Source organism: Lycorma delicatula, chromosome 3, assembly GCF_047948215.1.
Source record: "Lycorma delicatula isolate Av1 chromosome 3, ASM4794821v1, whole genome shotgun sequence".
Lineage (NCBI taxonomy): Eukaryota > Metazoa > Arthropoda > Insecta > Hemiptera > Fulgoridae > Lycorma > Lycorma delicatula.
The window spans coordinates 89574547-89598463 of record NC_134457.1 but is presented as its reverse complement, the minus strand read 5'-3'; the positions used below and the strand labels follow the sequence as shown (position 1 = coordinate 89598463).

Genomic DNA, 23917 nt, shown 5'->3' with positions numbered 1-23917 from the left:
AATTACATTTTGGTAATTAATTTCACGTTTACACCGTTTAAGCATTATATGATTACTTTTTTACCGACTTTGCGAAGAAAAGTACGGTATTACTTTCGGATGCTCGATGTGATAGGTGGGGGGGGGGGGGGAAATTGAATTTCTTTACGTTTTGAGGTTTGTGGAGTATGAAAATATCATTTCTTACAATAATTTTCTCCAAAACTACTACACCAATATTATTGAAATTTAGATATGCTGTACTGTGTATCTGAATTTATGCGTGTGAAAATTTGATGAAAATTGGTTGAATCGTTCCTGAGTTACGTTCAATTTAAGGTAAAATTAGACAACATAACCACAATTTGAGGTATTTTTTTGGTAGCATGCTGGGATTGGGGAATGAAAATGAATTTTCTTTACGTTTTGAGGTATGAGGATTACGAAAATACGAGTACCATTTATGTATAAAACGTTTTGGCTCAAAAATCTTCAAAACTACTCAATCACTTTCATTGAACTTCAGATTTGCTGCAGTAGCGTACCTGAAGTTGTGCATGTAAAAATTCGATGAAGACTGGTTGAGTCGTTTTTCAGTTACGCTCAATTTAAGGACGACAACAGACAACATAACTTCAATTTAAGATTATGTTGACTGTGTAGTGGTGTAATTTTCATACGCGCTTATGCAGTGAGTCACAGTGGTGAACAAGTTGAAACTTGATGCTTGTGTGTCGGGTCTTCTGGTTAAACTAACGTATGTAGTGTACTCTGAAAATCAGTGCTTTGGAAACGTACGTTGGAAACGAAAAGTCGGTCTTCTTGCGCACGACTGTTCATGAATTTTTATTTACTGTATATGAAATATACGCATAAATTGAATTATTTGTAAGGGAAAACCAGAGGAAAGTTAGAAAAAATGATGTGGTAACTGGAATACCTGATAAAGGAAGCCTACAATTAAGTACACACCTACAATTAACCTACAGTTATTACTAATACTATCTACAATTAAATAATAAATAATAGTAATAAAGTATATAAAAGAACGAAAATGAAGACTAATATTAATGCATATCATTAAACATAACAATATGAAATTTCTAATAAAAAATAATCACGTTTTGAGAGAAAAAAAAATAAACAGAAGTGTTTTTTTTATTTCAAAGGGTATATTTTTCAATAATAGCTGTGTTTTCAGGTAAAAGCCAGTTTTAAATTTCTTTTAGTCTTTAATGTAGGTCAGTTTAATTATAAATACGACACAATATATTATGTTATCAAAGAAAATACTATTCTTACCGATGAAGAATAAAAATAGTAGACAAGTATTTTTAATATGATACAGAAACAAAATTTAAAAAAATACCAAAGCAATATAAAATTATTAAATTTCAATATTATAATTAATTTTTTTTACATGTCTGTTAAAAAGAAAGGAAAATGAAAAAAAAAACATATTTTATTTTAAAAATATCTTTTTATTGATGCATAACTTGGTGTAATATAAATAAATTTTTTTAAGATAAAATAGGTAAGGTAAGGAATATTTTTATAAACTAGTCACCCTCCATACCCAACTTCGCCAGTTTTTGAAAATAGTGATCCCACTTAATCAAATTTTCCTGATGAAAGATTTCCAAAGTTTAAAATATGATTATAATTTTAATTAGAATACACTGTGTTAGAAAAAACGGTTGGCCGTCCACGCAAGAGGTAGACAGTTTGAAGCCAAAACGGAATAGATATATTTTAACCCAGCATACTTCTCAGCATTGTTTTCCGGAAAACATTGTTTAATAAGGTTCCAATTAAGAACCTATTCAGGTATTCAAGAGTTTAAAAAATTATACGTACATTCATTACACAAACAATGGACCAACTAGCTGTCTAAAGGCGCCGTTTAACTAACAATTCATCACGTCACCACTTATAAAGAAACATATTTTTCGTTTGTTCCCGATAACCGCAAAAATTACTAAAACAAATTTTAACTGTAACTTTCTTATGACCCTTGAAATTTTTACCGCAGTTCAAAACTCACAAATTTCAGTACTATATAAATCATAAAAAATGTTTAAATAAAAAAACCAGAACTTCATTTACTAAATTTAATGTAAAATTGTCTATATCAGTAGCTAATCTATATTTTTCAATATCTACGCCAATATCGACTTGTTCAGAAATTTATTGTTTGTTTTATTAAATTTTATATCATTGTATAATCTGGCGGCAGTTCGCGAAAACTCATTCTCACGCGAGTAAAGTAGCACTCTGTAGATTTTTATATCATGAATTAAGAGTTCCATCAGTGTAAGTCATATACATAATTAGCATAGATTCGATTTTCAAATTGGGATAAATGTCTTAAAGAAGTCGATATTGACGCGACAATGATCGATATAGAAAATGACAATCGACAAATTCAATGACATTAAATTTAGTAAAAGAAGTTACGTGGTTACCCGAAATGTTACATGGTTTATATTTCATTACAGATGATTTTGTTTATGTTTTTGCCAATTGTAACTAAAAACCGTTTAGCGTACTAACAACAACAAGAAAATCTTTTACAACGAAAAGCTTCAAAATCCTCTACATTTTTAGCTGTTTCTTGAGTTGTGATTTTTTAACACATCTCTAACCCCTTTGTGTTTTCATTTTTTATCCCCAAAACACAAATATAATTTTAGATAAATTGTTCATATCAAGAAGTATAAATCATTCGAATGAATGAATCATTACTGCGCTGCGCACAGCCGCCCAGCGCACCATCATGGGTCCGCTCTGAGCCAATAGCAGCTAAAATAAAAATGTGAGCACGTACGACATACAAACAAACCCACGTACCATCCTTTTTTATGGGAAAGAAATATAAATACAAAAATGTTTTTTTAATACATTTAAAAAACAAAAAGAAATGTGAACTAATTTGAAAATAATTTAATAAATGTGAATACTTTTAATATAAAGATGTAGTTAATAAACAACACTAAAAAAAAAATCTGATGTGGACATCACGTGACTTCCTTGTACGCCTATTAAATTACATATACACTTTTTTTTAAAATGAATATTACATGATATTTTATTTCTTTATAACTTCTGATATTTTTCATATTTTATTTTTTATTAAATTATTATTTATTGAAATTTTTTATAATCGGAGGTTAATAATTATTAACAAATCAATATATTTAAATTAGAAAAAAAGGTTTAAAAAAAAAGAAATGAAGTCTGATTCGAACAGATGTACCTTTCCCTTCCAAGTCCAAATATTTCATTAATTATAATTTCATTTGGCTATAATTCTGGAATGAATGAAAATAAGTACCACTTAAGTTGAAAAACTCTCAATGAGGGCTTATACTGCGGTTAAGAAAAAGTCAAAAATCCAAATTTGTTTTGGATTTTTATATTTTTTGATAATTTTGGTTCAGTCGATTGCAATTAAAAGGGAAGGTGCACAACTAGATGTTACAACAGTCCTAAATCCAAAATTTCTACATCCTACAGCCAAGCATTTTTGAGTTATGCGAGATACATACGTACGTACAGACGTCACGCCGAAACTAGTCAAAATGGATTCAGGGACGGCCAAAATGGATGTTTCCGTTGAAATCTGAAAACCTAAATTTTTCACGATGACAATACTTCCTTTACTTCGAACAAAGAAGTAAAAATAAAAACATATGTTAAAAATAAAAAAAAAATAAATATGGATTAAGAGAATTTGAATTTGCAAAATTTTAAACAAGTTTGACATCACGAAGAAAATAATTTTTTCCTTTCTGAATTTTATGAATGATATTTTAAATTTTTGATTTTTTTGTTACATGAATTCATTCTTTTTCCACATAAAAAGCTCTTGTAAAAAGGCTTCTACGAAGGATTATGAAAATGGAAATAAGTAGCGTATGAAAAATACCATGCCTTTTTTATACGAACCCGGAACTTCCGGATGAAAGGCTTATATGTTACCACTCTACCACAGAGACCGGAACTTAATGGAAAACTAATTAATTAATATTTTTCTTTGAAAAAATTAATATTAAACCGACTTAAAACAAAAACCATTCCAAAGTCTAAAAATAATTATGTTAAATTGATCATCTTAAAATTAGCGTAAAAAAGATAAAACAGCTAAATAACCTTCATTTTGGCGCCGACTTGATAAAGTAAGCATTTTAAAAAGAATTAAAGAAGGTTTTTTAATTGATTTATTGTAGGTGTTTCTTTTTAAATCGTCTTAATTATTATTTTCTTTTCTTTTATTTTTATTTAAAATACGCGTAAGCCTAAAAAAAAAACGAAACGAACGATGTATTCCACCATATTTTTGAAGAATTACATAACCTTATTTGAATCATAGTTAATAATATTAAATCAACTTTAGCATTTTTTAATTTAATTTCTTAAATGGATAAACTTCTTTAGAAATAGTATCTGAAAAGACAGAACAAATTAATTTTCATTGTTACGTATTTATACATAAAATTTAAGATGTAAACTACAAAATCCAATTTCCTTATATGTGAAAACCGCAAACCCTATATCCTGTTGTTTAATCTAAATTATCGCAGGGCATTAACCGAGAAAGTGGAAATGACGCAAATGATTTTTGATAGAGTTATTATTTTTTTAATTACTTTAGATTAACCAGTATATTCTTCTCAATTATTATTTTACGTAAAATTTTAATTAGTAATAATATATTAAACTACTATAAATACATTAGACATTACGAGAAAATAATAATAATAACAATAATATTTGAATCGTATTTGCAATTGTTATCTACTTACAATTAAGTAGATTTCTTTTTGTTGGAGTTATCTACTCTAACAAAACGAAAAACATATCGGATACATTTTCTTTTATTTAAACACAAACTTAAATTGCGATTTATCATTGTTTAGTTGTACGAGTAATATTAACCGAACAGTCGTCACACATCAGTGAGCATCAAAAAAGATCTTGATAGAAATCTCGATGTAGAATACATACTTCAGTTATACTGGTTTTACAGCAGTAGATCTATAACAACAATAAGTGCCGGTTATGTAACTAAGTTTCCGACAAGATCAAGGCAGAATGCCAATTATTCATTTTATGTTTTACGAGAGTAGAGAAGTATGCGAGAACTTAACGAAATACAAAACGCTAATTTTTTCCTCTATAACTACAAGTATTAACTTCCGCCCGTCAAGTATAATTTTAATTTCCGGTTATAACACGTTTTGAAAAGCAAGATTACTATAAACTTATATTATATTTTTTAATATATAAAGAGTTAAAGAAGAAGAACTTTATAGAAATGAGTGAATATAAATGAATTAGATCGGACAATCAAAAGTAATTTTGTAATTTGGGTATAGATAATAAAATTTGTTCCTTTCTTCAACTCAAAACTCTATTACATATATCATCAGTTTATGGTTCAGCTGGATTAAATAAAGTTAGATATCTAATCCATAGATATATTATAAATACATATAATTTCAGTTATATACTACAAGCCACACAGTTCTAAAGGACAGACGAGAGTTTTCGTGAAGAAGGTTTGACCTGATCTCGAATAACGCTTTTGGCTATCTAGAAATAAATAATTTATTGCAGCTAATATTTAGCTAATCTCTGGTAGCTGTTTTTAGCTAATCAGCGCAAAATAATTTATAATTACTGTGCTACTATACTTCTAGATAGACATGTATTAAACTTCTGAGAATTATGTAGTACCGAAATCATCTGGAGGATCTTAAACACCTGTGGTGTTATTTGTCTCATTTTGCCATCCATTTAGCAAAATACCCATCCGTACTTCATTGAAACATTCTCTAGTTTTTAGCTAGAGCCCATTGTATTCATGCTAAGAATTTGAAGGACATAACGGTTTTTGTGTTACGGTAACACTTAATTTTTGTAGTTTGATGTAAATTGAAACTATTTATAGAACTGTTTGTTGTTGATTTTGATTTATTTACTGTAATAGTACAAAAATATGATTTGAGGGATTATTGAGATAGGCCAGGCCTCGTAATCCCTTCTAATACATTTTTACATCACCCTACAAAAAATATGAGAACAAATATTTCTCTCAAATATGGTTTGAAAGAGATTTTTTACCGTTATGGTTTTTTATTTTTTTTTGGTAGTTTTATTTACGAGGTTCTAAAATTTTCAGACCTCTTTCTAACTGAAAAGTACTGGAATACGTTTTGGAAATCGAAAGAGTACCTTTTCCACTCCCAAAAAGATTAACTATTAATTTTTTTCCATTTGTTATGTTTTTTCCATACAAAAATCTATCGCGGTACCTAATCTTAAAAAGCAGCTGTGGAAAAAGCAAAATGTAGTTTTCCATTTATTAACAAATTTGTGATTAAAAACATTCTACATGGAAATTTTTAACATTTGGAAAGCCACAGGTCTGAATAAAGTAAGTTAAAATATTCCAAAGATTTCAACTCTCTATCAAGAGACCCTGAAAAATCTGTTAAATGTTTTCAAAGAAGAATGCTGCAAAATACGAGTGCATTTAGAAAACACAGGGTACGTTTCATCACTTCTGCAGGAGTTCGGGGTATTTAATTTCATCAATATACTGTTTTTCTATTTCTTTTTAAAAAACATAAATCAGAATTCCAAATTTTGAAGCACATCTTTATGAAACAAAGAATAATTTATTACTGGTAAAGATTTTGAGATTGAGAATTTTTTACCTTTTGATTTTCCTTATTTGCAGGTATACGTAGCTATCAATAAAGTAAAAAAAAGCAAACAAGTGAAAGTGATCATAAAAATTTACCTACCGGAGAATCTTGAAAAGTAATTCAGGAAGTTTCCGAAGAAGGCTACTGCAATGCCTTGTATTTTATGTTTCTTTAATCAACATAATGTATAATATAAACAATAATAATATGAGAAACACGTGTAATAAAAACGTGTTTACGTATAATTTGAAATGAAAATAACTCCGTGCGTCATGAAATTTACAAAAGTATGATATTACAATACAATAGCGCTTACGTACACCAATAAATTCCAAGCAAACTAAAGTAGCTGATCTAACTTTCATAAGAGTAAACTTTTACAATATTGAAATTTTTTATTATAGATTCAAACCACTACAAAATCGTCATTACGATTTTACGGCGGAAATAAAGTGTTCGAGAAACTTACGTACACTTCTACTAAAATTTTATTATGATTCACAATTAAAATAATAATTATAAAATAAAAAATATTAAGAAAAACTTAATCAAAGAACTACAGATATAAGAAGAAAAAACATTAATGAAATCCTAAAACCCAAGAAAATAATAACTTTGAATTTCATCTTAGATCAAAAAAATTACTTAATGAAAGAATTCAAAAAAATAAAATACCAAAATTCAAAAGAGAAGATTAAAATGTTATGCCATATCTATAGAATGAACAAAGGTAAAATTGCAAAAACCCATCCTTATTTATTTATTTTTTTGAAAATAGGAAAATAACAACAAACTGGTTTAAAGAAATAGTGAATGATTTATTTAAACCAAATATTAAAAAAAAAAAAACACTATAGAAAATTTTTCAGAATATAAACAGAAAAACCGAGAGAATCTCAGAATGAAACAACAAAAATAAGAAGTAACAAGAGTAAAAATAGAAAATGGACAGGGCAAAGAGAGAATACAGAAAAGGTATGAAATTGTACTGGAAAAAGAGAAAAAAATCCTTAGTGAAGCATTTTTATTTCTGCGCAGCCCAAAGCGGTTTATCACAACCCCCTCGTCAAAAAAAAAAAAAAATTATAATAAAAAACTTAAAATAAAAATTATTAAATTAATATAATTGAGAAATTTACCAAAAATTATAATAAAAATAACTGACATTAAAAAAATTTTTTTTGACGTACCTGCAACAAAATGGATCCATCTGAGACTACAAGTCTTATACATAATTTGTGACCAACGTCCCATCTTCCAACCACAAGAATTTCTTGTAGACTCGTATAAGGAATTGAACCAAATAATGCGGTGGGCTGAAAAAAAAAAAAATCTATATATATTAATTATGTATATACTGGTCAATAAAAGTAACATTTTATAACATTAGAAAAATAATATAAATTTTAATTAATTTATCTATATGTATTAGTAGAATCGAAATGTATATCAATAAACTGAATTTTTTTACAGTTTAAAACTTTTTTAATTATTTTAGAACAAGAGATGATATTGTTATTTTCAGAATTTATATCATCGATTTGGTTCTTGTCTATCATCTCGACACCCCCTCTTCTTTTCTCGTAAATAACAATTCTCTTCATTTGATGTATTCACCAACAGAAAATAAAATATTTTTTGATTTGAAAAATAATTGGGAACAATGGTTTTGATACCATATTCAGAATAATAATTGAATTTTACTCCGGTGTGTAACCGGGGGGATCGAGATAATAGACATGTTCGCTTCGACATCAAGTTTGTAACCTCGACTCCCAATACTGAAACGCTAAGAGTTGAGAAATAAACGTAAAAAATCGTTAAGCAGTTTATGGGAAGTCATTAAATTATGAAAATTTATATCAAAAAATTTAAGGAAATTATAATAGGCTAATTATGTATTGTCTGAGTAATTTGAGCGTTATCTTACAGTAAATGGTAATCTATGAACGTAAATGGCTTTGTCGGGAGTCGAAAAAATAGATATCATAAAGATAATAATATCAGTCGAATCAAGATGATGATGATAACAGTTACCTGCGGGATCATGTCTAATATCTCAATCGCCTGGTGCATCGTAAAATAAAACTGAATTTATTAAAGAGTCTCTTAATAAGTCTCAGTTTCGAAATTCAGAAGTATCGTTTTTAGCAGTAATGACATTATGGGAAAACAGAAGGGCCCGAATCACTAATATTCAGGGGGTCGAAATAACAGACATGCTTTACGTAATATGTCTATTATATCGACCTCGTACCCTTCATTCAGAAAAAATATCTTTATCGTACGAAATTTATTGGAACATTATCTGTTGAATGGTGCAATCTAATTTTAAAAAATGTCCAATTTTTCATAAACATTGAAATCAAAAGTTGAAAATTACTAATTTATCTGAAGAGAAGGTGTTGACATAATAGACAAATTCATCGATTTGTTATACCGCATCAACAGAAAAATTAATTCGATTTCAATTAAAACTTTACCATTTAGAAAGCTTTACTGGATTATACCATTTTAAAAACATAAATAGCGTCGGTGACGTTTCAAGCAAAATAAAAACCGTTTTCTTTCAACTGGTGTTCTGTCTATCGGCAGGTCTCTTATACTCTTCCCTTCAATTAGGCTATGCACTCAGATCATTACTTTACTGAGTCTTTAAACACAAAAAATACTATCTTCATACCAACAAAACAAGTGTTGATCGCAACATCAACAACTTTTGTCCTACAATTCAATTTTTACTCAAAGTCCTCGATTTTTTTAAAAATCAATTAACAAATTCACTAATGTAATAGGCCTCCAATGAAAACATACCCTATTTCTCTGTGCTCTGGTCCGTTTTCGGGAACAAGGTCAATGCCTACACCCTCCCAAACCGCAGCTCCTTCACAGATTTCTCTACACATCCATTCTCATCTTAATAGCGAATATTTCAGCCAACCGGGGCTCGAAATTAAAACACTTATCTTTGCGAAGTAAGCACCCAGACGAGCCCCTAGCCACCTAGATAGCTATTCTATCTATTCATCTTGTCGCCGAATGGCTTCGACGGCACGTGGCACTTACTAATCTTATGGTGAACCTGCAAAGGGCCGTCTTTGTCGTCGATTGGCTTCGGCAGGTCGTTTTAATTGCTAACCTTAGCAGCCCTGAGAAGAGCTGTTGTTGTCGAACGGCTTCGACGGTTCGTAAACTATAACCTTGTGGTGGCCCTGAAAAGGGCCGTTTTTTGCGTTCGCTCCGAGAAGAGTTGTTGGGTCCAGAAGCTGGTCTCCGGTGAAGTCGGGGAGTTGCGGGTCGTCCATTGAAGTCCGACCGGGCTTTCCCTCAGCGGCAGTTGGGTCCCGAATATACTGCATGGCATTGGTGGCCCCCAGTTTCTGTTTTTTATATATGCTACGTACGGGCTCTTTCCTCAACTTCAAGATGGATCAGAGAATTCTATTCGACAACAAGATGGTGCGTCTCCTCACTGGTAGAACTCTGTACGGTATCGTTGGAATGACGTTATCCCCAACCTCTGGATAAATTGGCACGGATCAAATGACGGAAATTTTTTCGGTGGCCTCCAAGGTCACCCGATCTGGCACCATGTGATTTTTCCCTTGGAGTTTTACAAAGGATCTTGTGTATATGCCTCCGTTACCTACTGAACTATTCTATTTAAAACACAGGATTGAAGCAGCTGTCGCTTCCATTACTCCAGACAGTTGGTTAAAGAATTGGACGAAGTCTGCCATCGGTTGGATGTGTCCCGTGTGACGAAGGATGCAGCACACACTCAACACTTATAGGGAAAAACTGTAAGAGTTACTCTTTCAATTTATTTGTAATTCATTAATGTAAATCATTTCATTAAGTCTTTACTTAATGATATATTTCTTTAAATATTAAATACCTTTAAATCTTCCGATATTATTTTTTGTACACTCTGTATAATCCTAGAATAATTTTGTGTAGGACTAGGTTTATCATTCGAAGTTACTGTTAATTTAGATGACAGACCTATTTATTGAAGTGATCATTTAACTTAATACTTATTTAGATTATATGTATATACCAGCATGCACATCAGGATTTTTTTTTTAAATTTGCTCTTCTATTATATCTGTATTACAAATGACTACTCATTTAAATAACATACACGTGTAATAACCAAAGACACACCTAGTACTAAATAGCAATAAAACACCGTGTAATTCTAAAGAATGGAGGAAAAATATATATATTAATGACACAAGCTCATTTTAATTTAAAAATCACTAATTACGCAATATTTTCCACAATAAATATCTTAAATTGCATATAAATAAATTTGTACGTGGAGAGAACATTTTAATTATTATTTTATTGAAAATTTGCTTAAAAACCTTTTTTTAATATAAAACAAATATGGCAAAAAAATTATATTATCAAATATGAAAAGTAAATTTATTAATGAAATTTTAGATATTCAATGTCAAACATTTTAAAGAACTGGATTTTAGAGATTAAAATACCATATAGATGTTATATTACAAATAAATTTTGGTATAAGGAGAAAAAATTCCATTGATGAAAAATACTATTTTTTTTTTCGGATTAACATTAAATTGGAATAATATTCCACGAAGGTTATACTGGTTTAGTTCATCTGATCTTAATCTATGCTTTACGATTGTGACATGACAAAGAGGGATTTCTTTGGAAGAGACGATTACAAAGGGTCAACAGTCTCACTGTTGACCCTTACCGTCCACAATCACCTCTGAATATTTTTATATATTTACCGTCATTTACGGATAACACTGGAAAAAATTCACACTTTCTAGTAATCTATAGCTGAACAGTAAAACAACTTTTTAACCAACAGGAAAATATTAGTAGAGAACAGATAAAATGTATCGTATGCAAAGATCTGAACTGCTGACGTAATATTTTAATAATAGCACTAAATACAAGGCAGCAAATGTAATTTCTTCTGTTTTGTTAAATTAGATTCAATTTACTAGCGTAGCTTTAATTACAAGCAATTTGAGAAATAAATATTTCAATTTAAAAAAGTTTTAAATATTTCTGTAATTTTTTTTATTTGGTTAGCTTTCAACATTCCTTATCCTACAAAAAACATACATACTTGTAAATATTCTAATAACAAAATAAAATTAACAAATGTAGAAATAATGACAACATATGTCAGGATAAAAATGGTTGTCACGTTAGTGTTAATTTTATGACGCTATACACTTCATTGTTAAAATTTCTAGATAAGAATGCAGTAAGTAGATGATTTTGAATTTGACACTTTCTAATTGTCTTTTAATGTTTCAGATTGATATCAATATAAACTGAAACCAATAACTAACAAAAGTAAATCATAACTTAATGTTCTTTTAGAAGACATAATCATTTGTGTAATATTGAATTGAAAAGCGCGCGCGCGCGCGCACACACACACACACACACACACACACACAGAGAGAGAGAGAGAGAGAGAGAGAGAGAGAGAGAGAGAGATATTTAAAAAGTAAATAAATAAATCTTATTTACGGATAAGTATTTATTAGGTCAGATTGTCCAATAAGCATTTTAGCTTCACGATGCTAATACACGATATTTATACACTGACCAAATAGAAAGTAATTCCCAAATAAGTCGAATGACAGATCCAAATTTAATCAAACCATACTAATTTCAATCTTAGTAGAACTTTAACATCGAATCCAACGGATATCTAGCCAAATCCCACAGAATATAATCAAGAAAAAGGTAAAAATGAAAAGGAAAAAAAATGATTAACATAAAAAGAAGACCAACTCGATCTAATTTAAATGATGTAAACGGATCGTGAAACTTGATGGAAAACGCGAGAGTACTTCTAAACCCAAGAAAATTCCTTTTGGAAGAACAAATTTTCTGGAAAAGATTCCTTTCAGATTTTGAGCATAAATCCTATCTCGAGAATTTATGAATATTTTTTCCCAGAATTGAAACAGTATTGATCAACAGTTTCGTATTTATACACTCAAATATATAATGTAATAATTTATTTCATGGGAAAATATGAATAAAAATAGCCATCTGAGAATAGAAATAATCTTTCTCTTGAGGGCCTTGGGATTCTACCGGGTGGAACTTTTGCTACGGAAAATGTAAGGGCGCTCAACTTCTGTATCTCATAAAACAAGAATTCTTTTAGTTCTCACTCCAGCTGCAGTCCTTAACCATAACTTGCACTACTTGTAGAACAACCCGTGCCGTTGGATTATCAGTCACTAATAATCCGAGTAACTCCATAGAAGGTTCGGGTAACAAATCTCAGAGGTGAACAGATTTAGGCTAGGGGACTAGAGATTACATCCACAGTTTGCAATCTCATATCTGATGGCCATAGACAGGAAATAGTAACCACTGACAATCGCTCTAGATGTAAAGTAAAATAGAGTAGGATTACGCCCAACAATATAGGCTTCCAAGAAGACTTGAGAAGGTAGTTCCGTTTTTCGAATGCTACAATACAACGTAAAAGTTTGGGGAAAACTTTCATAGAAACTTTTGAAGTTTTGAAACAAACTTACGAAGATGATGCTCTGGGTCGTACGCAATGCTGCGAATGATTTTCATTATTTAAAAGCGGCCCAATCAATTGAAGATGACCCTCGACCAAGAAGGCCTTTGACTTCAACTGATGACACACACTTTCAGCAAAATCAATGATCTGCTGGTGCGTGCAAATCGCCGATGACTGTCAGAGAACTTTCAGAAAGGGTTAGGATCTCGATCGGATCATGCCATGACATTTTGACTGAAAAATTTAACATGCATCGAGCTGCAGCAAAGTTTGTTCCTCGTTTGATGACCAAACAGCAGAAAGAACATCGAGTGGACACGTTTGTCGGCAACCTCTTGAACAAGCCAATGACGATGAAACATTCACGCGAAGGATCGTAACGGGAGGCGAAAGCTTGGTTTACGACTACGACATCGAAACAAAAGTTCAATCATCAAAAAATCGCACATTACAAAAATCGCTACTAACACTTTAAACACGTTGATCTCAAATAACAATAACACAAAAACCAAACGAGATATCAACAATCCAAGGACAGAGGAGGTTATGCGGAACACAATGCTGCCAACTGCACGTGACTAAATATCTCCGTTGGCGTGTAATTAAAATAGTTCGGCTTTTTTGAACAGACCTGGTATATATCCTATGAAGAAAGTGTAAAGGAGAAAACAGAAGGAAGTAGAGAAGAAACAGAATAAGGGGAAGTAAGATACTTACAAACATCATTAAGAGAAAGAACCACGAGAAAAAAATATATATTCAGAATCGAGAAAAATTGAGGATGTGAGTTGAAAATTATTAAAAAATAAGTTTACAAAAAAAAACTATAAAACTGTATGTAGATGATAGCTGTTCACTATACTACATAATACTGTAAAAAAAAATTCAACGAGAAAGGACTTTTTATGCTTCCGTTGTTATTTTTTTTATAAATTATCGAACATTTAAAAAATGTCCACACCATTTTATTTGAAATATAATAAAAAGATTTGTTTTTATAGAAACAATATTGCTCTGCCGATGCATTTTTAAATAATATAATTAAACATTATTAAAAAAAAATAAATTTTTACCGGTTTAATAACCAATAAAATAGACCTATCAATTTTCAATATTTAAAAAGAAATATAAACACAAAATATTTTAGGTTTTATATTTGTTAATATAAATTATTCTATTGGATTTTAATTATTCAAATTTTACTGATTTTATATTACAAAACATTGAACGTTTTTTATTAAGTACAATGAAGAACAATGTTCTAAACGTTTTTCTTTTCAATTTTATTCACTGAAAATTGATTTTTTTAATATTAATGGATATAGAAAGATAAAGTGGCGTGTATGTGTTCCGTTATATTTAGTCAATACTTTCACCGTATTGTTACTCTAACGGCACCTGTGAATTGTAACCTCTTTTGCACGTCAATTTAAGAACCTATATAGGAAACATCAATTAATTTAATATTAGTATTTAAAAAAACATACATTTTACTTTTTCTTTAAATTCCTACAGAAACTACTCGTATATATCTTTCGGTTTTCTGATATTAACTTTATAGTCAAAATAATAAACATTTTGATATTCTAAACTAGGTCTAGACCTAATATTTGTTATGAAAAACTGTTATTCGATGAAAATATTTAGTTTAGAAACTTAATAAAAAATTTCCTGTTTGTATATAGAAAAATATTCGATAAATTTTGTTTTCCATTTAGCCCTCATTAAATCAGGAAGAAAGCAGTCTTTTCTATAAATCTGGTTAAAAAATTGGATTCAGATGACATTTTTAGTCGTGTAACAGTTACGTAAACGGTCACGAAGAAACGGAGATCCTTTCAGAACACGTTCTACTGTTGAAAATAATGAAAATAGTTCATATAAAAATAGAACTGGAAACGCTTTATTTTCGACTTACGGCTATCGAAAAATTTCGCCCGGATTTCAGTTCTTCTAATAAAAAGAAGCTCTACTGTAACTCTCTGGACCCAAATGAAGGAGTGAAGTTGGTGATATCTTATGTAATTTGAGCTGGGAAATAGGAACTGAAGACCCAGAACTGTAACTCAGTAGTCTTTGAGATATCTGACCTAAAACACAAAATTCGGTGTCGTAAATCAATTTTTTGTTAGGTTTGTAGTACAATATAGCTTTGTTAAATGACTAATAAATGTGGAAGATTTAGTAACCACATTTGTAAAGAATTTAATCATGAAAAAATTAATGTAAATACAGTCAATAAAAAGTAAAAGGTTTTTAAAAATCAGTTTTTTATTAAAGAAAACAGACGAAAATAGACACAAAATCGTAATATTCTTTCTGTACCTAATAAATATTCTTTTTTAAGCATTCTTTTTAAACATTCTTCAGTGTATCATCGTTTAAGAATAAAAGTATAATTTCCAACGTGTTCGTTTTCTGTTGAACGCCTAGTAAATCATCGTGTTAACGATGAACATCGTGTGATTCAGCATATTCATCATAGCCCAGGCACGATACAAGGCGAATTTAATGTCGCCCTGCTTTGCCAAAAAACATATCCTGAAAGTTTCTCCGTTTCTTCGTGGAGCATTCTGTATAAGTCATGCATACTACAGAACTCTTAAAAAAACGTTATTTCTTATTATGACTATACTAGTTAAACTCGATTAAAAAAACCCGTTCCATTTTAATAAAGAAACATAACCCGTTATCTTTTCTGTATTAGTAATGACCTTAGTAAATATGATGTGTCTGATAAAATATTAGCAATAATGATAAACAATAATATGATTACGAAGTGACGGAAAAAAATATGTAATGTATATTACATATACATTACTTAATATGACAGCATGAAATTACCAATAACAGTAATAAAAGTGAAACTAATATTTATGACTAATAATAAAATATGCTGAAATGTCTATTTCAAAACAGCCAGCATTATATTAATTGATACAATGCATAAACTTACAGCGAAGTTGTACAACTATTAGAAATTAACATTTTCAGCTTTTTATAGATAATACTGGGTTCAGCAATTGTAAAAAAAATAAAAATAAAAATCTGCTTATTAGTAAGGATTCAGTTTAAAAAAAAAAAATGAGAAAAATTTCTAAAAGTTTTACTATTTCTTGAACCTTTGCAGAAAATGTAATTCTCTATAAACAAGGATGATCGTTTCAAACATTACGTTCAGTAGTAGATCAGATGTTAGTTTTTACATTTAAGTGAACAATAAAATCAACCGCTATAGGTTGGTTCTAAACAAGCAATTCATCTCTCATCATCATTTCAAAAAGGTATAGAGACTATGTACGAAACTGATATTACTTATTTAATAAGTAAAAGAGATAAAATCGAAGAAAATCAAGGCACAAAATCGTTTCAAACCGTCGATCCAAACGACATTTAAAAAAAAATTCCAAGTTTTATTAGAACCTTTTTTGTTTTTAATAAAGAGTTTGACATCAAACTATATAACAGAATTTTAATAATAAAAGAGCAATTAGAAAAAGAAAACTAAACTAATAAATACTATCCTTATTATATTGAAGAATTAGTCAAAAATAAAATTTTATCGAATATTGAAAGAAATCTGGAAATTATTTTTTCAGGGGTTTTACAAAAAAGAATAATAAAAAATTACAAATACACTTGTCATGCTAGACAAACTTAACAGAAAGCGTAAATTTAATTTGAAAAATCTAAACTATTTAAATTTCTTCCCTAAACTAGTCTCCACGATTTGCACTTTTATTTTATAAGTAAGATAAAAAAAACTTATTTAAAGAAAGGCAAAAATGGCATGAATCTTAACATAAATCAAATATCTCCGCAGGATCAAAAATTTAAAGAGTATGAACAAGAACAGTTTAATGTTCTTATTAAAAAAAAATTTCAGAAAAACGTTTTTTTTTACAAATTTAAAATTCAAAAAGGCTGTTGGATATTGACTGATCTCCTACAATTTTATAATTACTCAATGAAGGTTTTGGTTTACTATTTATAAAGTAAGTTTCCAAACTATCAAAATCCTGTTTATTAAAACTATCACTCCTGATAAACGAATTTTGCGAGTAGTTTCCAGTTAATACTGGAATAAATGCCACTTCTCTTGTCTTTTATATTTGTAATCAACAAAACGCTGCTTTTTACGGTTCCAATTCTTCATTTAAGTTTTGTCGACATATCCTAAATTACTATTATCTTAATTGTAATTGTTTTCTGGAGTTTTACAGTTAAAATTAGCCCTTTGCTGGGATTGCTCCCAACAACTGTAGTGTCTACTGATGATGATTATTTAACAATCAAAATAGTCATCTACGTTTAAATTATAAATAATCATATAATTTCTCATTTATTTCAATAGTTTTTATTATATAGCTTTTTATTTGTATTTCAAAACTTATAAACAACACAGATATTCATAAATATCAAAAAAAGTCTGGTCTAGTAGTATTTTACGGATTGGTAATAACAGTAAATAGTTGTCTTATTTTGTGTCTTCATTTTGAAAAATTTACTATCAGATCAATGTATCTTATCCGTAAGAAAAAATTGGGATTACGTAATTTCGCTTTAATAAATTTTTCATTATAATACAAACAAATTAGATAAAGGAAAAAACTTAATTGTAAAACAAGGTTTTTCATTTAACTCGTATTTAGGTAATTTTAAACCTAAAAAATCCTTCATATACATAAAATCGTTTTGAATTATTGCTCGTAATAATATCAAGCAATGATAGATATTTAAGTTTGTTATATTTATCGGGTTTATCTAATTGTGCAATCCATTTACAAGCACGTATTTATCATGACTATTTAACAAAAATATAAAAACATAATGCACATATAATTGTAATAATATTAATAAAGTGTGAGGCAGCCTTTAAATAAGATTTATTCGTTAACGCAAGAAAATTAAATTTAAATGCTAAAATCTCGAAATATTATTTCTTTATACGAGATCATCATACCCCAAGCACCCAGAAGGTCCCCATCGGGGGAAACTCAACAGTTTTAAGTTGATTTAAAGGGCACTGAAAAAAAAAGAAAAAATTTAGACTACAACTCAACCCAAACGGTAGCGATTTAATATGTTTCATAGCTAATTTCATAAGTAGTCTGCTGTGCCTTATAAATAACTGTTCAGTAGTGAAACACTAAAAAATAAATGAAATTTAACTAATTCTCCTACTTCAATTGATATATTTTTTGATATGAGATCCTTATTTGAGGTAAAACATAGTCCACCTTAGAAACCAACTGTGAAAAATATTACATGGTCGCCATTTTGGTTAGAATTGTAGTATCTTGTTTTTTGTTTAGGTAAAAAGTTTTGTTTTTTAATCCTCTTTAAATATTATGTGTCAGAACCCTACGCTTCTTTCATTTAAAAATTAAATTGTTCCCATAAAGGCCCCGTGGGGTTCTTGGGGAGTGATAGTTTCATACCGAAAAAATAAATCGTTTCGACGTGGAAGTATTTGCTAAATTTTATTTTTATATTTTTAACCGTAAAAAGTTATTAACGTGTTTCCATATTTTATTACTACTATATATATAAATATATAAAAATGTAAATGATCGTTTGCTAAAAATCTTAAATCTCCGAAAATTCTTCACCGATTGCTTTGAAACTTTGACACAACGTTGCATTCGAATAGGCGCGTGTTTTTACATACCTATTATTTATGTTCCTAAGATGCCACACCTATGACATGTAAAAATATGTTTTTTTTTAAAAAACAGTGCTATCTATTGGACATAAAAGCAACACACGCTGTACTAAATATTTTACGATTCCATTTCAATGTTTCCGATATGTGTGTCCGCTATAGAATAAAAAACTACTGGACCGATTTACGCGCGAGGAAAAAGGGAGAAATCTAAAAAGTAAAAGGGAGGAATGGGAAAATGGAAAAAGAAAAAAGGGAAAATGGGGGAAAGGGAAAGAGTAAGGGGGAAGAGCAATGAGGGGAATATAACGGAGGAAGGAAATGGAACGGGAAAGGAAAGGGGGAAATGGGGAAAGAGAATATGAAAAAAATGAAAATGGGGAAAAGCAGAAAAGGAAAAGGGGAGAGGGTAAAAGAGGGAGAGGGAAAGGTTAAATTTTGTGAAGTCCGTAATGTTCATTTTGTTAATGTTTTATCAAACTTTCAATTGTGTTCATTTAATCTATATATAAACACACATGAGTATATCCTTATATACGTGTCTATGTTATGTATTATGTAATATAGTGAATATTTATGTATTACCGTTATTTATAACACTGTCAAAACATAATAATAAATTTAGATTTAGGTTTATCAGGTTTACAATTCTTCTGACACATTGCTTATAACTATTTACAATATTGTCAAAAAAAAAGTTGTTTAACAATTCTAATTAAAGAAAAAAGATTACAAACATTTGTAATTTTTTATACAGTTTCTTTCAACTGTCGAAAATTTAAAGAAAATATAAATTAAACCGATAGTATTGATAAATAATATTGTTAAAAAAATGAGTAAACGTGTTAAGTCAGCGAAGCGGTGTTATCGTTTGCAGCTGTTCCATCAGGATCGCGCGCTCAAGAATAATGTAAAAATTAATGAGGATTTATATTACTTCAAGAACTGTTTTACAACGACCAAAAGCAACGTTATACTACGGTTATAGTTTCCTATTTTAGGTCCCTCAGTCATCCTTTCATCTTTCTCTGTCTATTTTATATCCAGTTTTATCATCTCTTCTCTCACTCCGTTTATAACTTCGTTTTAACGATATAACAGTTAACAGTTTTACGATGCTATACAAAACACATTTAAAATACGGTATAGCAGATGAACCCGACGAGATAAAAAGGTACATATTATTTCTGTCTGAGTAATGAAGCAGTCAAATATGATGCGCGCAGTTACAAAATATTGAGTTTTTGTACTTTAATTTTCATACAGATATAACAAAATTTATTTCCAATGTGCGATCTCTTAATCTTACATTCAAGCACACGAATATGGGCTTGCATTTATGAGTATATCCGTACGCTACGTTTTTTTCAAAAAACGACTAAATGTTCAAGTATTAGATCAATCACGCAGTTTAAGGAAAAGAAATATGCACTGTTACATCATTTTGCCAACGCAAATTTTATAAAGTTTTAATCATAATTGTAAAACTGAAATTTTTAACAAACTAAATCCATTTAACATCCTTGACAATTTGTGTTTCGCGTTAATATTTGCATTAAATTATCGGGTTTAAATGTGGTGTGTTTCGCGTTAAATGTGAATATAAATTATCGGGTTGTTTGTTAAACCATAAGTTTTAAATAACTCAATATACTTGCAAGAGCCTTTAAAAGATATTTATTCTTAAATTTTTAAATAAATTTCGGGAATGATAAAATTTATCAAGATGTTGAAAATTAAAAAATTAAACAATTGTGGTTCAACCATAAAATCTATATCATTTTATTCTTTTTTTTTATAAAAAAGAATAAAAATCATATAACATTTTATTAAAAAATTTTCAATAGAGATTACTAACCTATAAATTGGAAGTTTTTAAAAAAAATGTATACAAGACAGATGATTTTTTTCAATTCAGAATATTTGGGGTCTCTTTATTTTTTTGTTTTTTTTTGGAAAATATATAACTACCATTTAATGAATTTTGAAATTAATCTGAACGAAATAAGAGAAGTTCGGATACTTAGTTTTTGTATAAAACAATTTGATTTGTATGAAACGCTGGAAGTCTCTAGATATAGTGCAGCTTTCTTGAATGGAGGCCCTAAGGCAGCTGCGTCCCTTATTCATGTAATGAATATATTTTACTTTGTTATGTTTCGGTTTTGCTTTAAACCTCCAGTTTGAGAAGGCAACAACGTAACTATTTACGCTACTCTGACAAATAAAAGAATTATTAGGAAAAGTAAAAAAAAATAATAATAATAAAACATTTTACGATACACCTATCGCAATTATTTTTCAAAATAGTAAACTAAAAATTAAAAAATGAGGATAAACAAAGGTTTAGTGTACATAAAACTGAATGTTTTTAAATTTATATTTTTTAATTTAATTTATTAGTATATTTTCTGTTTTATACATTATTATTACTAATAGCCTTCATTTTTTTTAGTTAACAAATATAATTTTTGAAATGTAATATTTAAATCTTCTGAGACAAGAGTAAGCTCAACATTAAATGAATTTGAAAAACTAAATAATTGTATTTAAAATTTTAAGATTTTAATACTTTTTTATAAAGTCTTTTTTAGCAATTTTCTATTTTTCAAATTTATCTAAAAAAAAACGTTAAGCAAAATTCTCTTGTTGTATTTAATTTTAAATTATTTATTTAAACAATATTTTATTCACTTAATTCTCGATTAAAACGTTAAAAATGTTTTTTGTTAAAGAAATGTTTCTACCATATTAATTTTCTTCTATCTTACCGGGTAATCCGAATTTTATTTGGTACGCACAGAGAGCGTAATATATGAGACATTCATTCCTTATTTTAGCAATGTTAAGATAAATATAACAAAAAAGAAAGTTAAATTTTTTTCAACCATAAAGAAAAGTATATATTCTTAGTTATGTTTTTACTACTATTATACGACAAAGAGACGAAGGATTCCTGTTTAGTACTTGGATGGATTTAGATCGTAAGTAAGTAAGTATACTAAACAGAGAAGAAAGGACGATTATGGTTAAATCATTGTGAATTATCCGTCTGGAGAAAATATATCTCCTTAGAAAATTATTGACAAGGAATTCTTGTTAACACATTTTAAAAAATAAAAAAGAGATGTGAGGAAAACAAACAGAAGAATAATTATTTTCAAACTGTTCAGCTTGTTAGTTGGAATTGAAATACGATGTGATAATTACAATTGCTGATTAAATCGAGCTTAATTTATTAATTGTAATAGAATATATTAAAACAGTACGCAACATATATATAACATATAGTACAGAATTCAACACGTAATAAAAGATCATAAGAAATAGAGCTTTGAAAAAAATGATTTCCGATCCGACCATGAAAGAATTTGAAAAACTAGGACCTAGAGATGAACGAGCACCGAAATGTTATCAATGGATAATATACGAGGACGATAAGAAGGTGTGAAATTTTGTAATATTTCAAGGAAAGAAAAAATCTGACAATAAAGTCGTTATACTTTCCTGGCATTGGTTATCTATTCTTACATAGCGGAAAAATAATAATACATGAAAATAAACTAAAAAATCTTTTTAAAAGTTCAAAAAAATCAATATTTTTAAACTTTAATCGGCTCCCCTATCCTTTATTTTGCACAAAAATATCTTATTCAGTCACTTGCACTACTATTAAGCCAAGGAAGACAAAAAATGCAATAGAGATATTTTTTCGATTTTTGTGAAAGGGGGAATTTTGGGGGAAATTAAAAAAAAATGGTTAGTTAAGCATGCACGTTATATTACTGAGCGTAATATAAAGTGGGATTTGCAAAATTTTGAGAAAATTGACCCCAAAAAACTATCTACATTAATCACAGGAGATATGGACCCCAAAATTTTACCAACAAATTGTGCTATATACACACACGAGTCCCTGTAAATTAAAATCGGTTTATACGGTTTATATGAAGTACCTACATTACCCCCTCCCAATTTTTTTTTCTTTTTTGGGGTCCCTGGGTTATGAAACGTCAAGAAATGGAAAAAATCCACATCCAATTTTTTAGCTGATTACCATAGTTTCCTTCTTGCAGCGTAGCTCTAGAACTATGACGCCAGGAAAGTAAAACGCAAAAAGAAGGATTAAACACGAGCTGTTGTCAATTCTTCAGCTAGGAATCTAGTTCAGATAAATTATAATGTTAATCGCTAATTATACTCGTAAATTAAAAAAAGAACAGCAAGAAAAAAGTCTTTTGTTTATAGTGTACTACTTACTACTATTACACTCACAAATCCAAACACTGTCATAAGGAATTTAATTTTAATAATACGTAGACTTGTCTAACCAAAGGTTATCTGATAACCTGAACATGATCTGACTTATAATAATGACGTATTTAGTGAGATATCTATATATTAATGAACAACAAAAGGATTAATTAATAAATAATATAATAATGATTATTTATTATTACTGTTACATTGGGATATTAATAGACAAACATGTGAATAACCTAATCCCGATAAAGGCAGTAAATGAACCAGAATATTTTTATTAGTAATATTATCATTGTAACAATTAATTATTTCTGGGAAATATTAATTAATAATTCGGTGAAATTTAATTCATTTTAAAATAGTCTTAATTACTAACTCGATTAATTTATATAATATTTAAAATATAAAAATTCACTGGCAAAGATTACATAAATTAAAAATTTAAGATTTTAATTTATTTAAGCACGTACTTACAAACTTAGAGAGGCCTGTTGTGATAAACATTGTTAACTTTTTTAAATTTGCGTCAATTTGATGATAGCTTTAAAAATGTAGAATAGGATTTTAACAAAATTTAAAATTATCCTTTGTAACTTTAAAAAAAATTAATTTAATTGATAGATTAACAATATCAATTGTTTTAAATATGTAAAAATATGTTTTATTCAGATCCGCATACAGTATAGAAAATAGTCGCATAATAAAACATGTAATATAAAGCAGTCTTTATAAAAGCCGCATAATAAA

At 28.9% G+C, this 23917-nt stretch overlaps 1 protein-coding gene across 3 annotated transcripts in view; it reads right to left on the bottom strand.

Moving 5' to 3' along the window:
* LOC142321787 (C-Maf-inducing protein-like) overlaps nt 1-23917 on the bottom strand; it is a 284140-nt gene that overhangs the window by 68789 nt on the left and 191434 nt on the right. For all 3 annotated transcript variants that reach the window (XM_075360174.1, XM_075360175.1, XM_075360176.1), the window contains exon 3: nt 7883-8008. In XM_075360174.1, coding sequence (XP_075216289.1) covers nt 7883-8008 — 126 coding nt within the window. The remainder of the gene's footprint in view (nt 1-7882; nt 8009-23917) is intronic.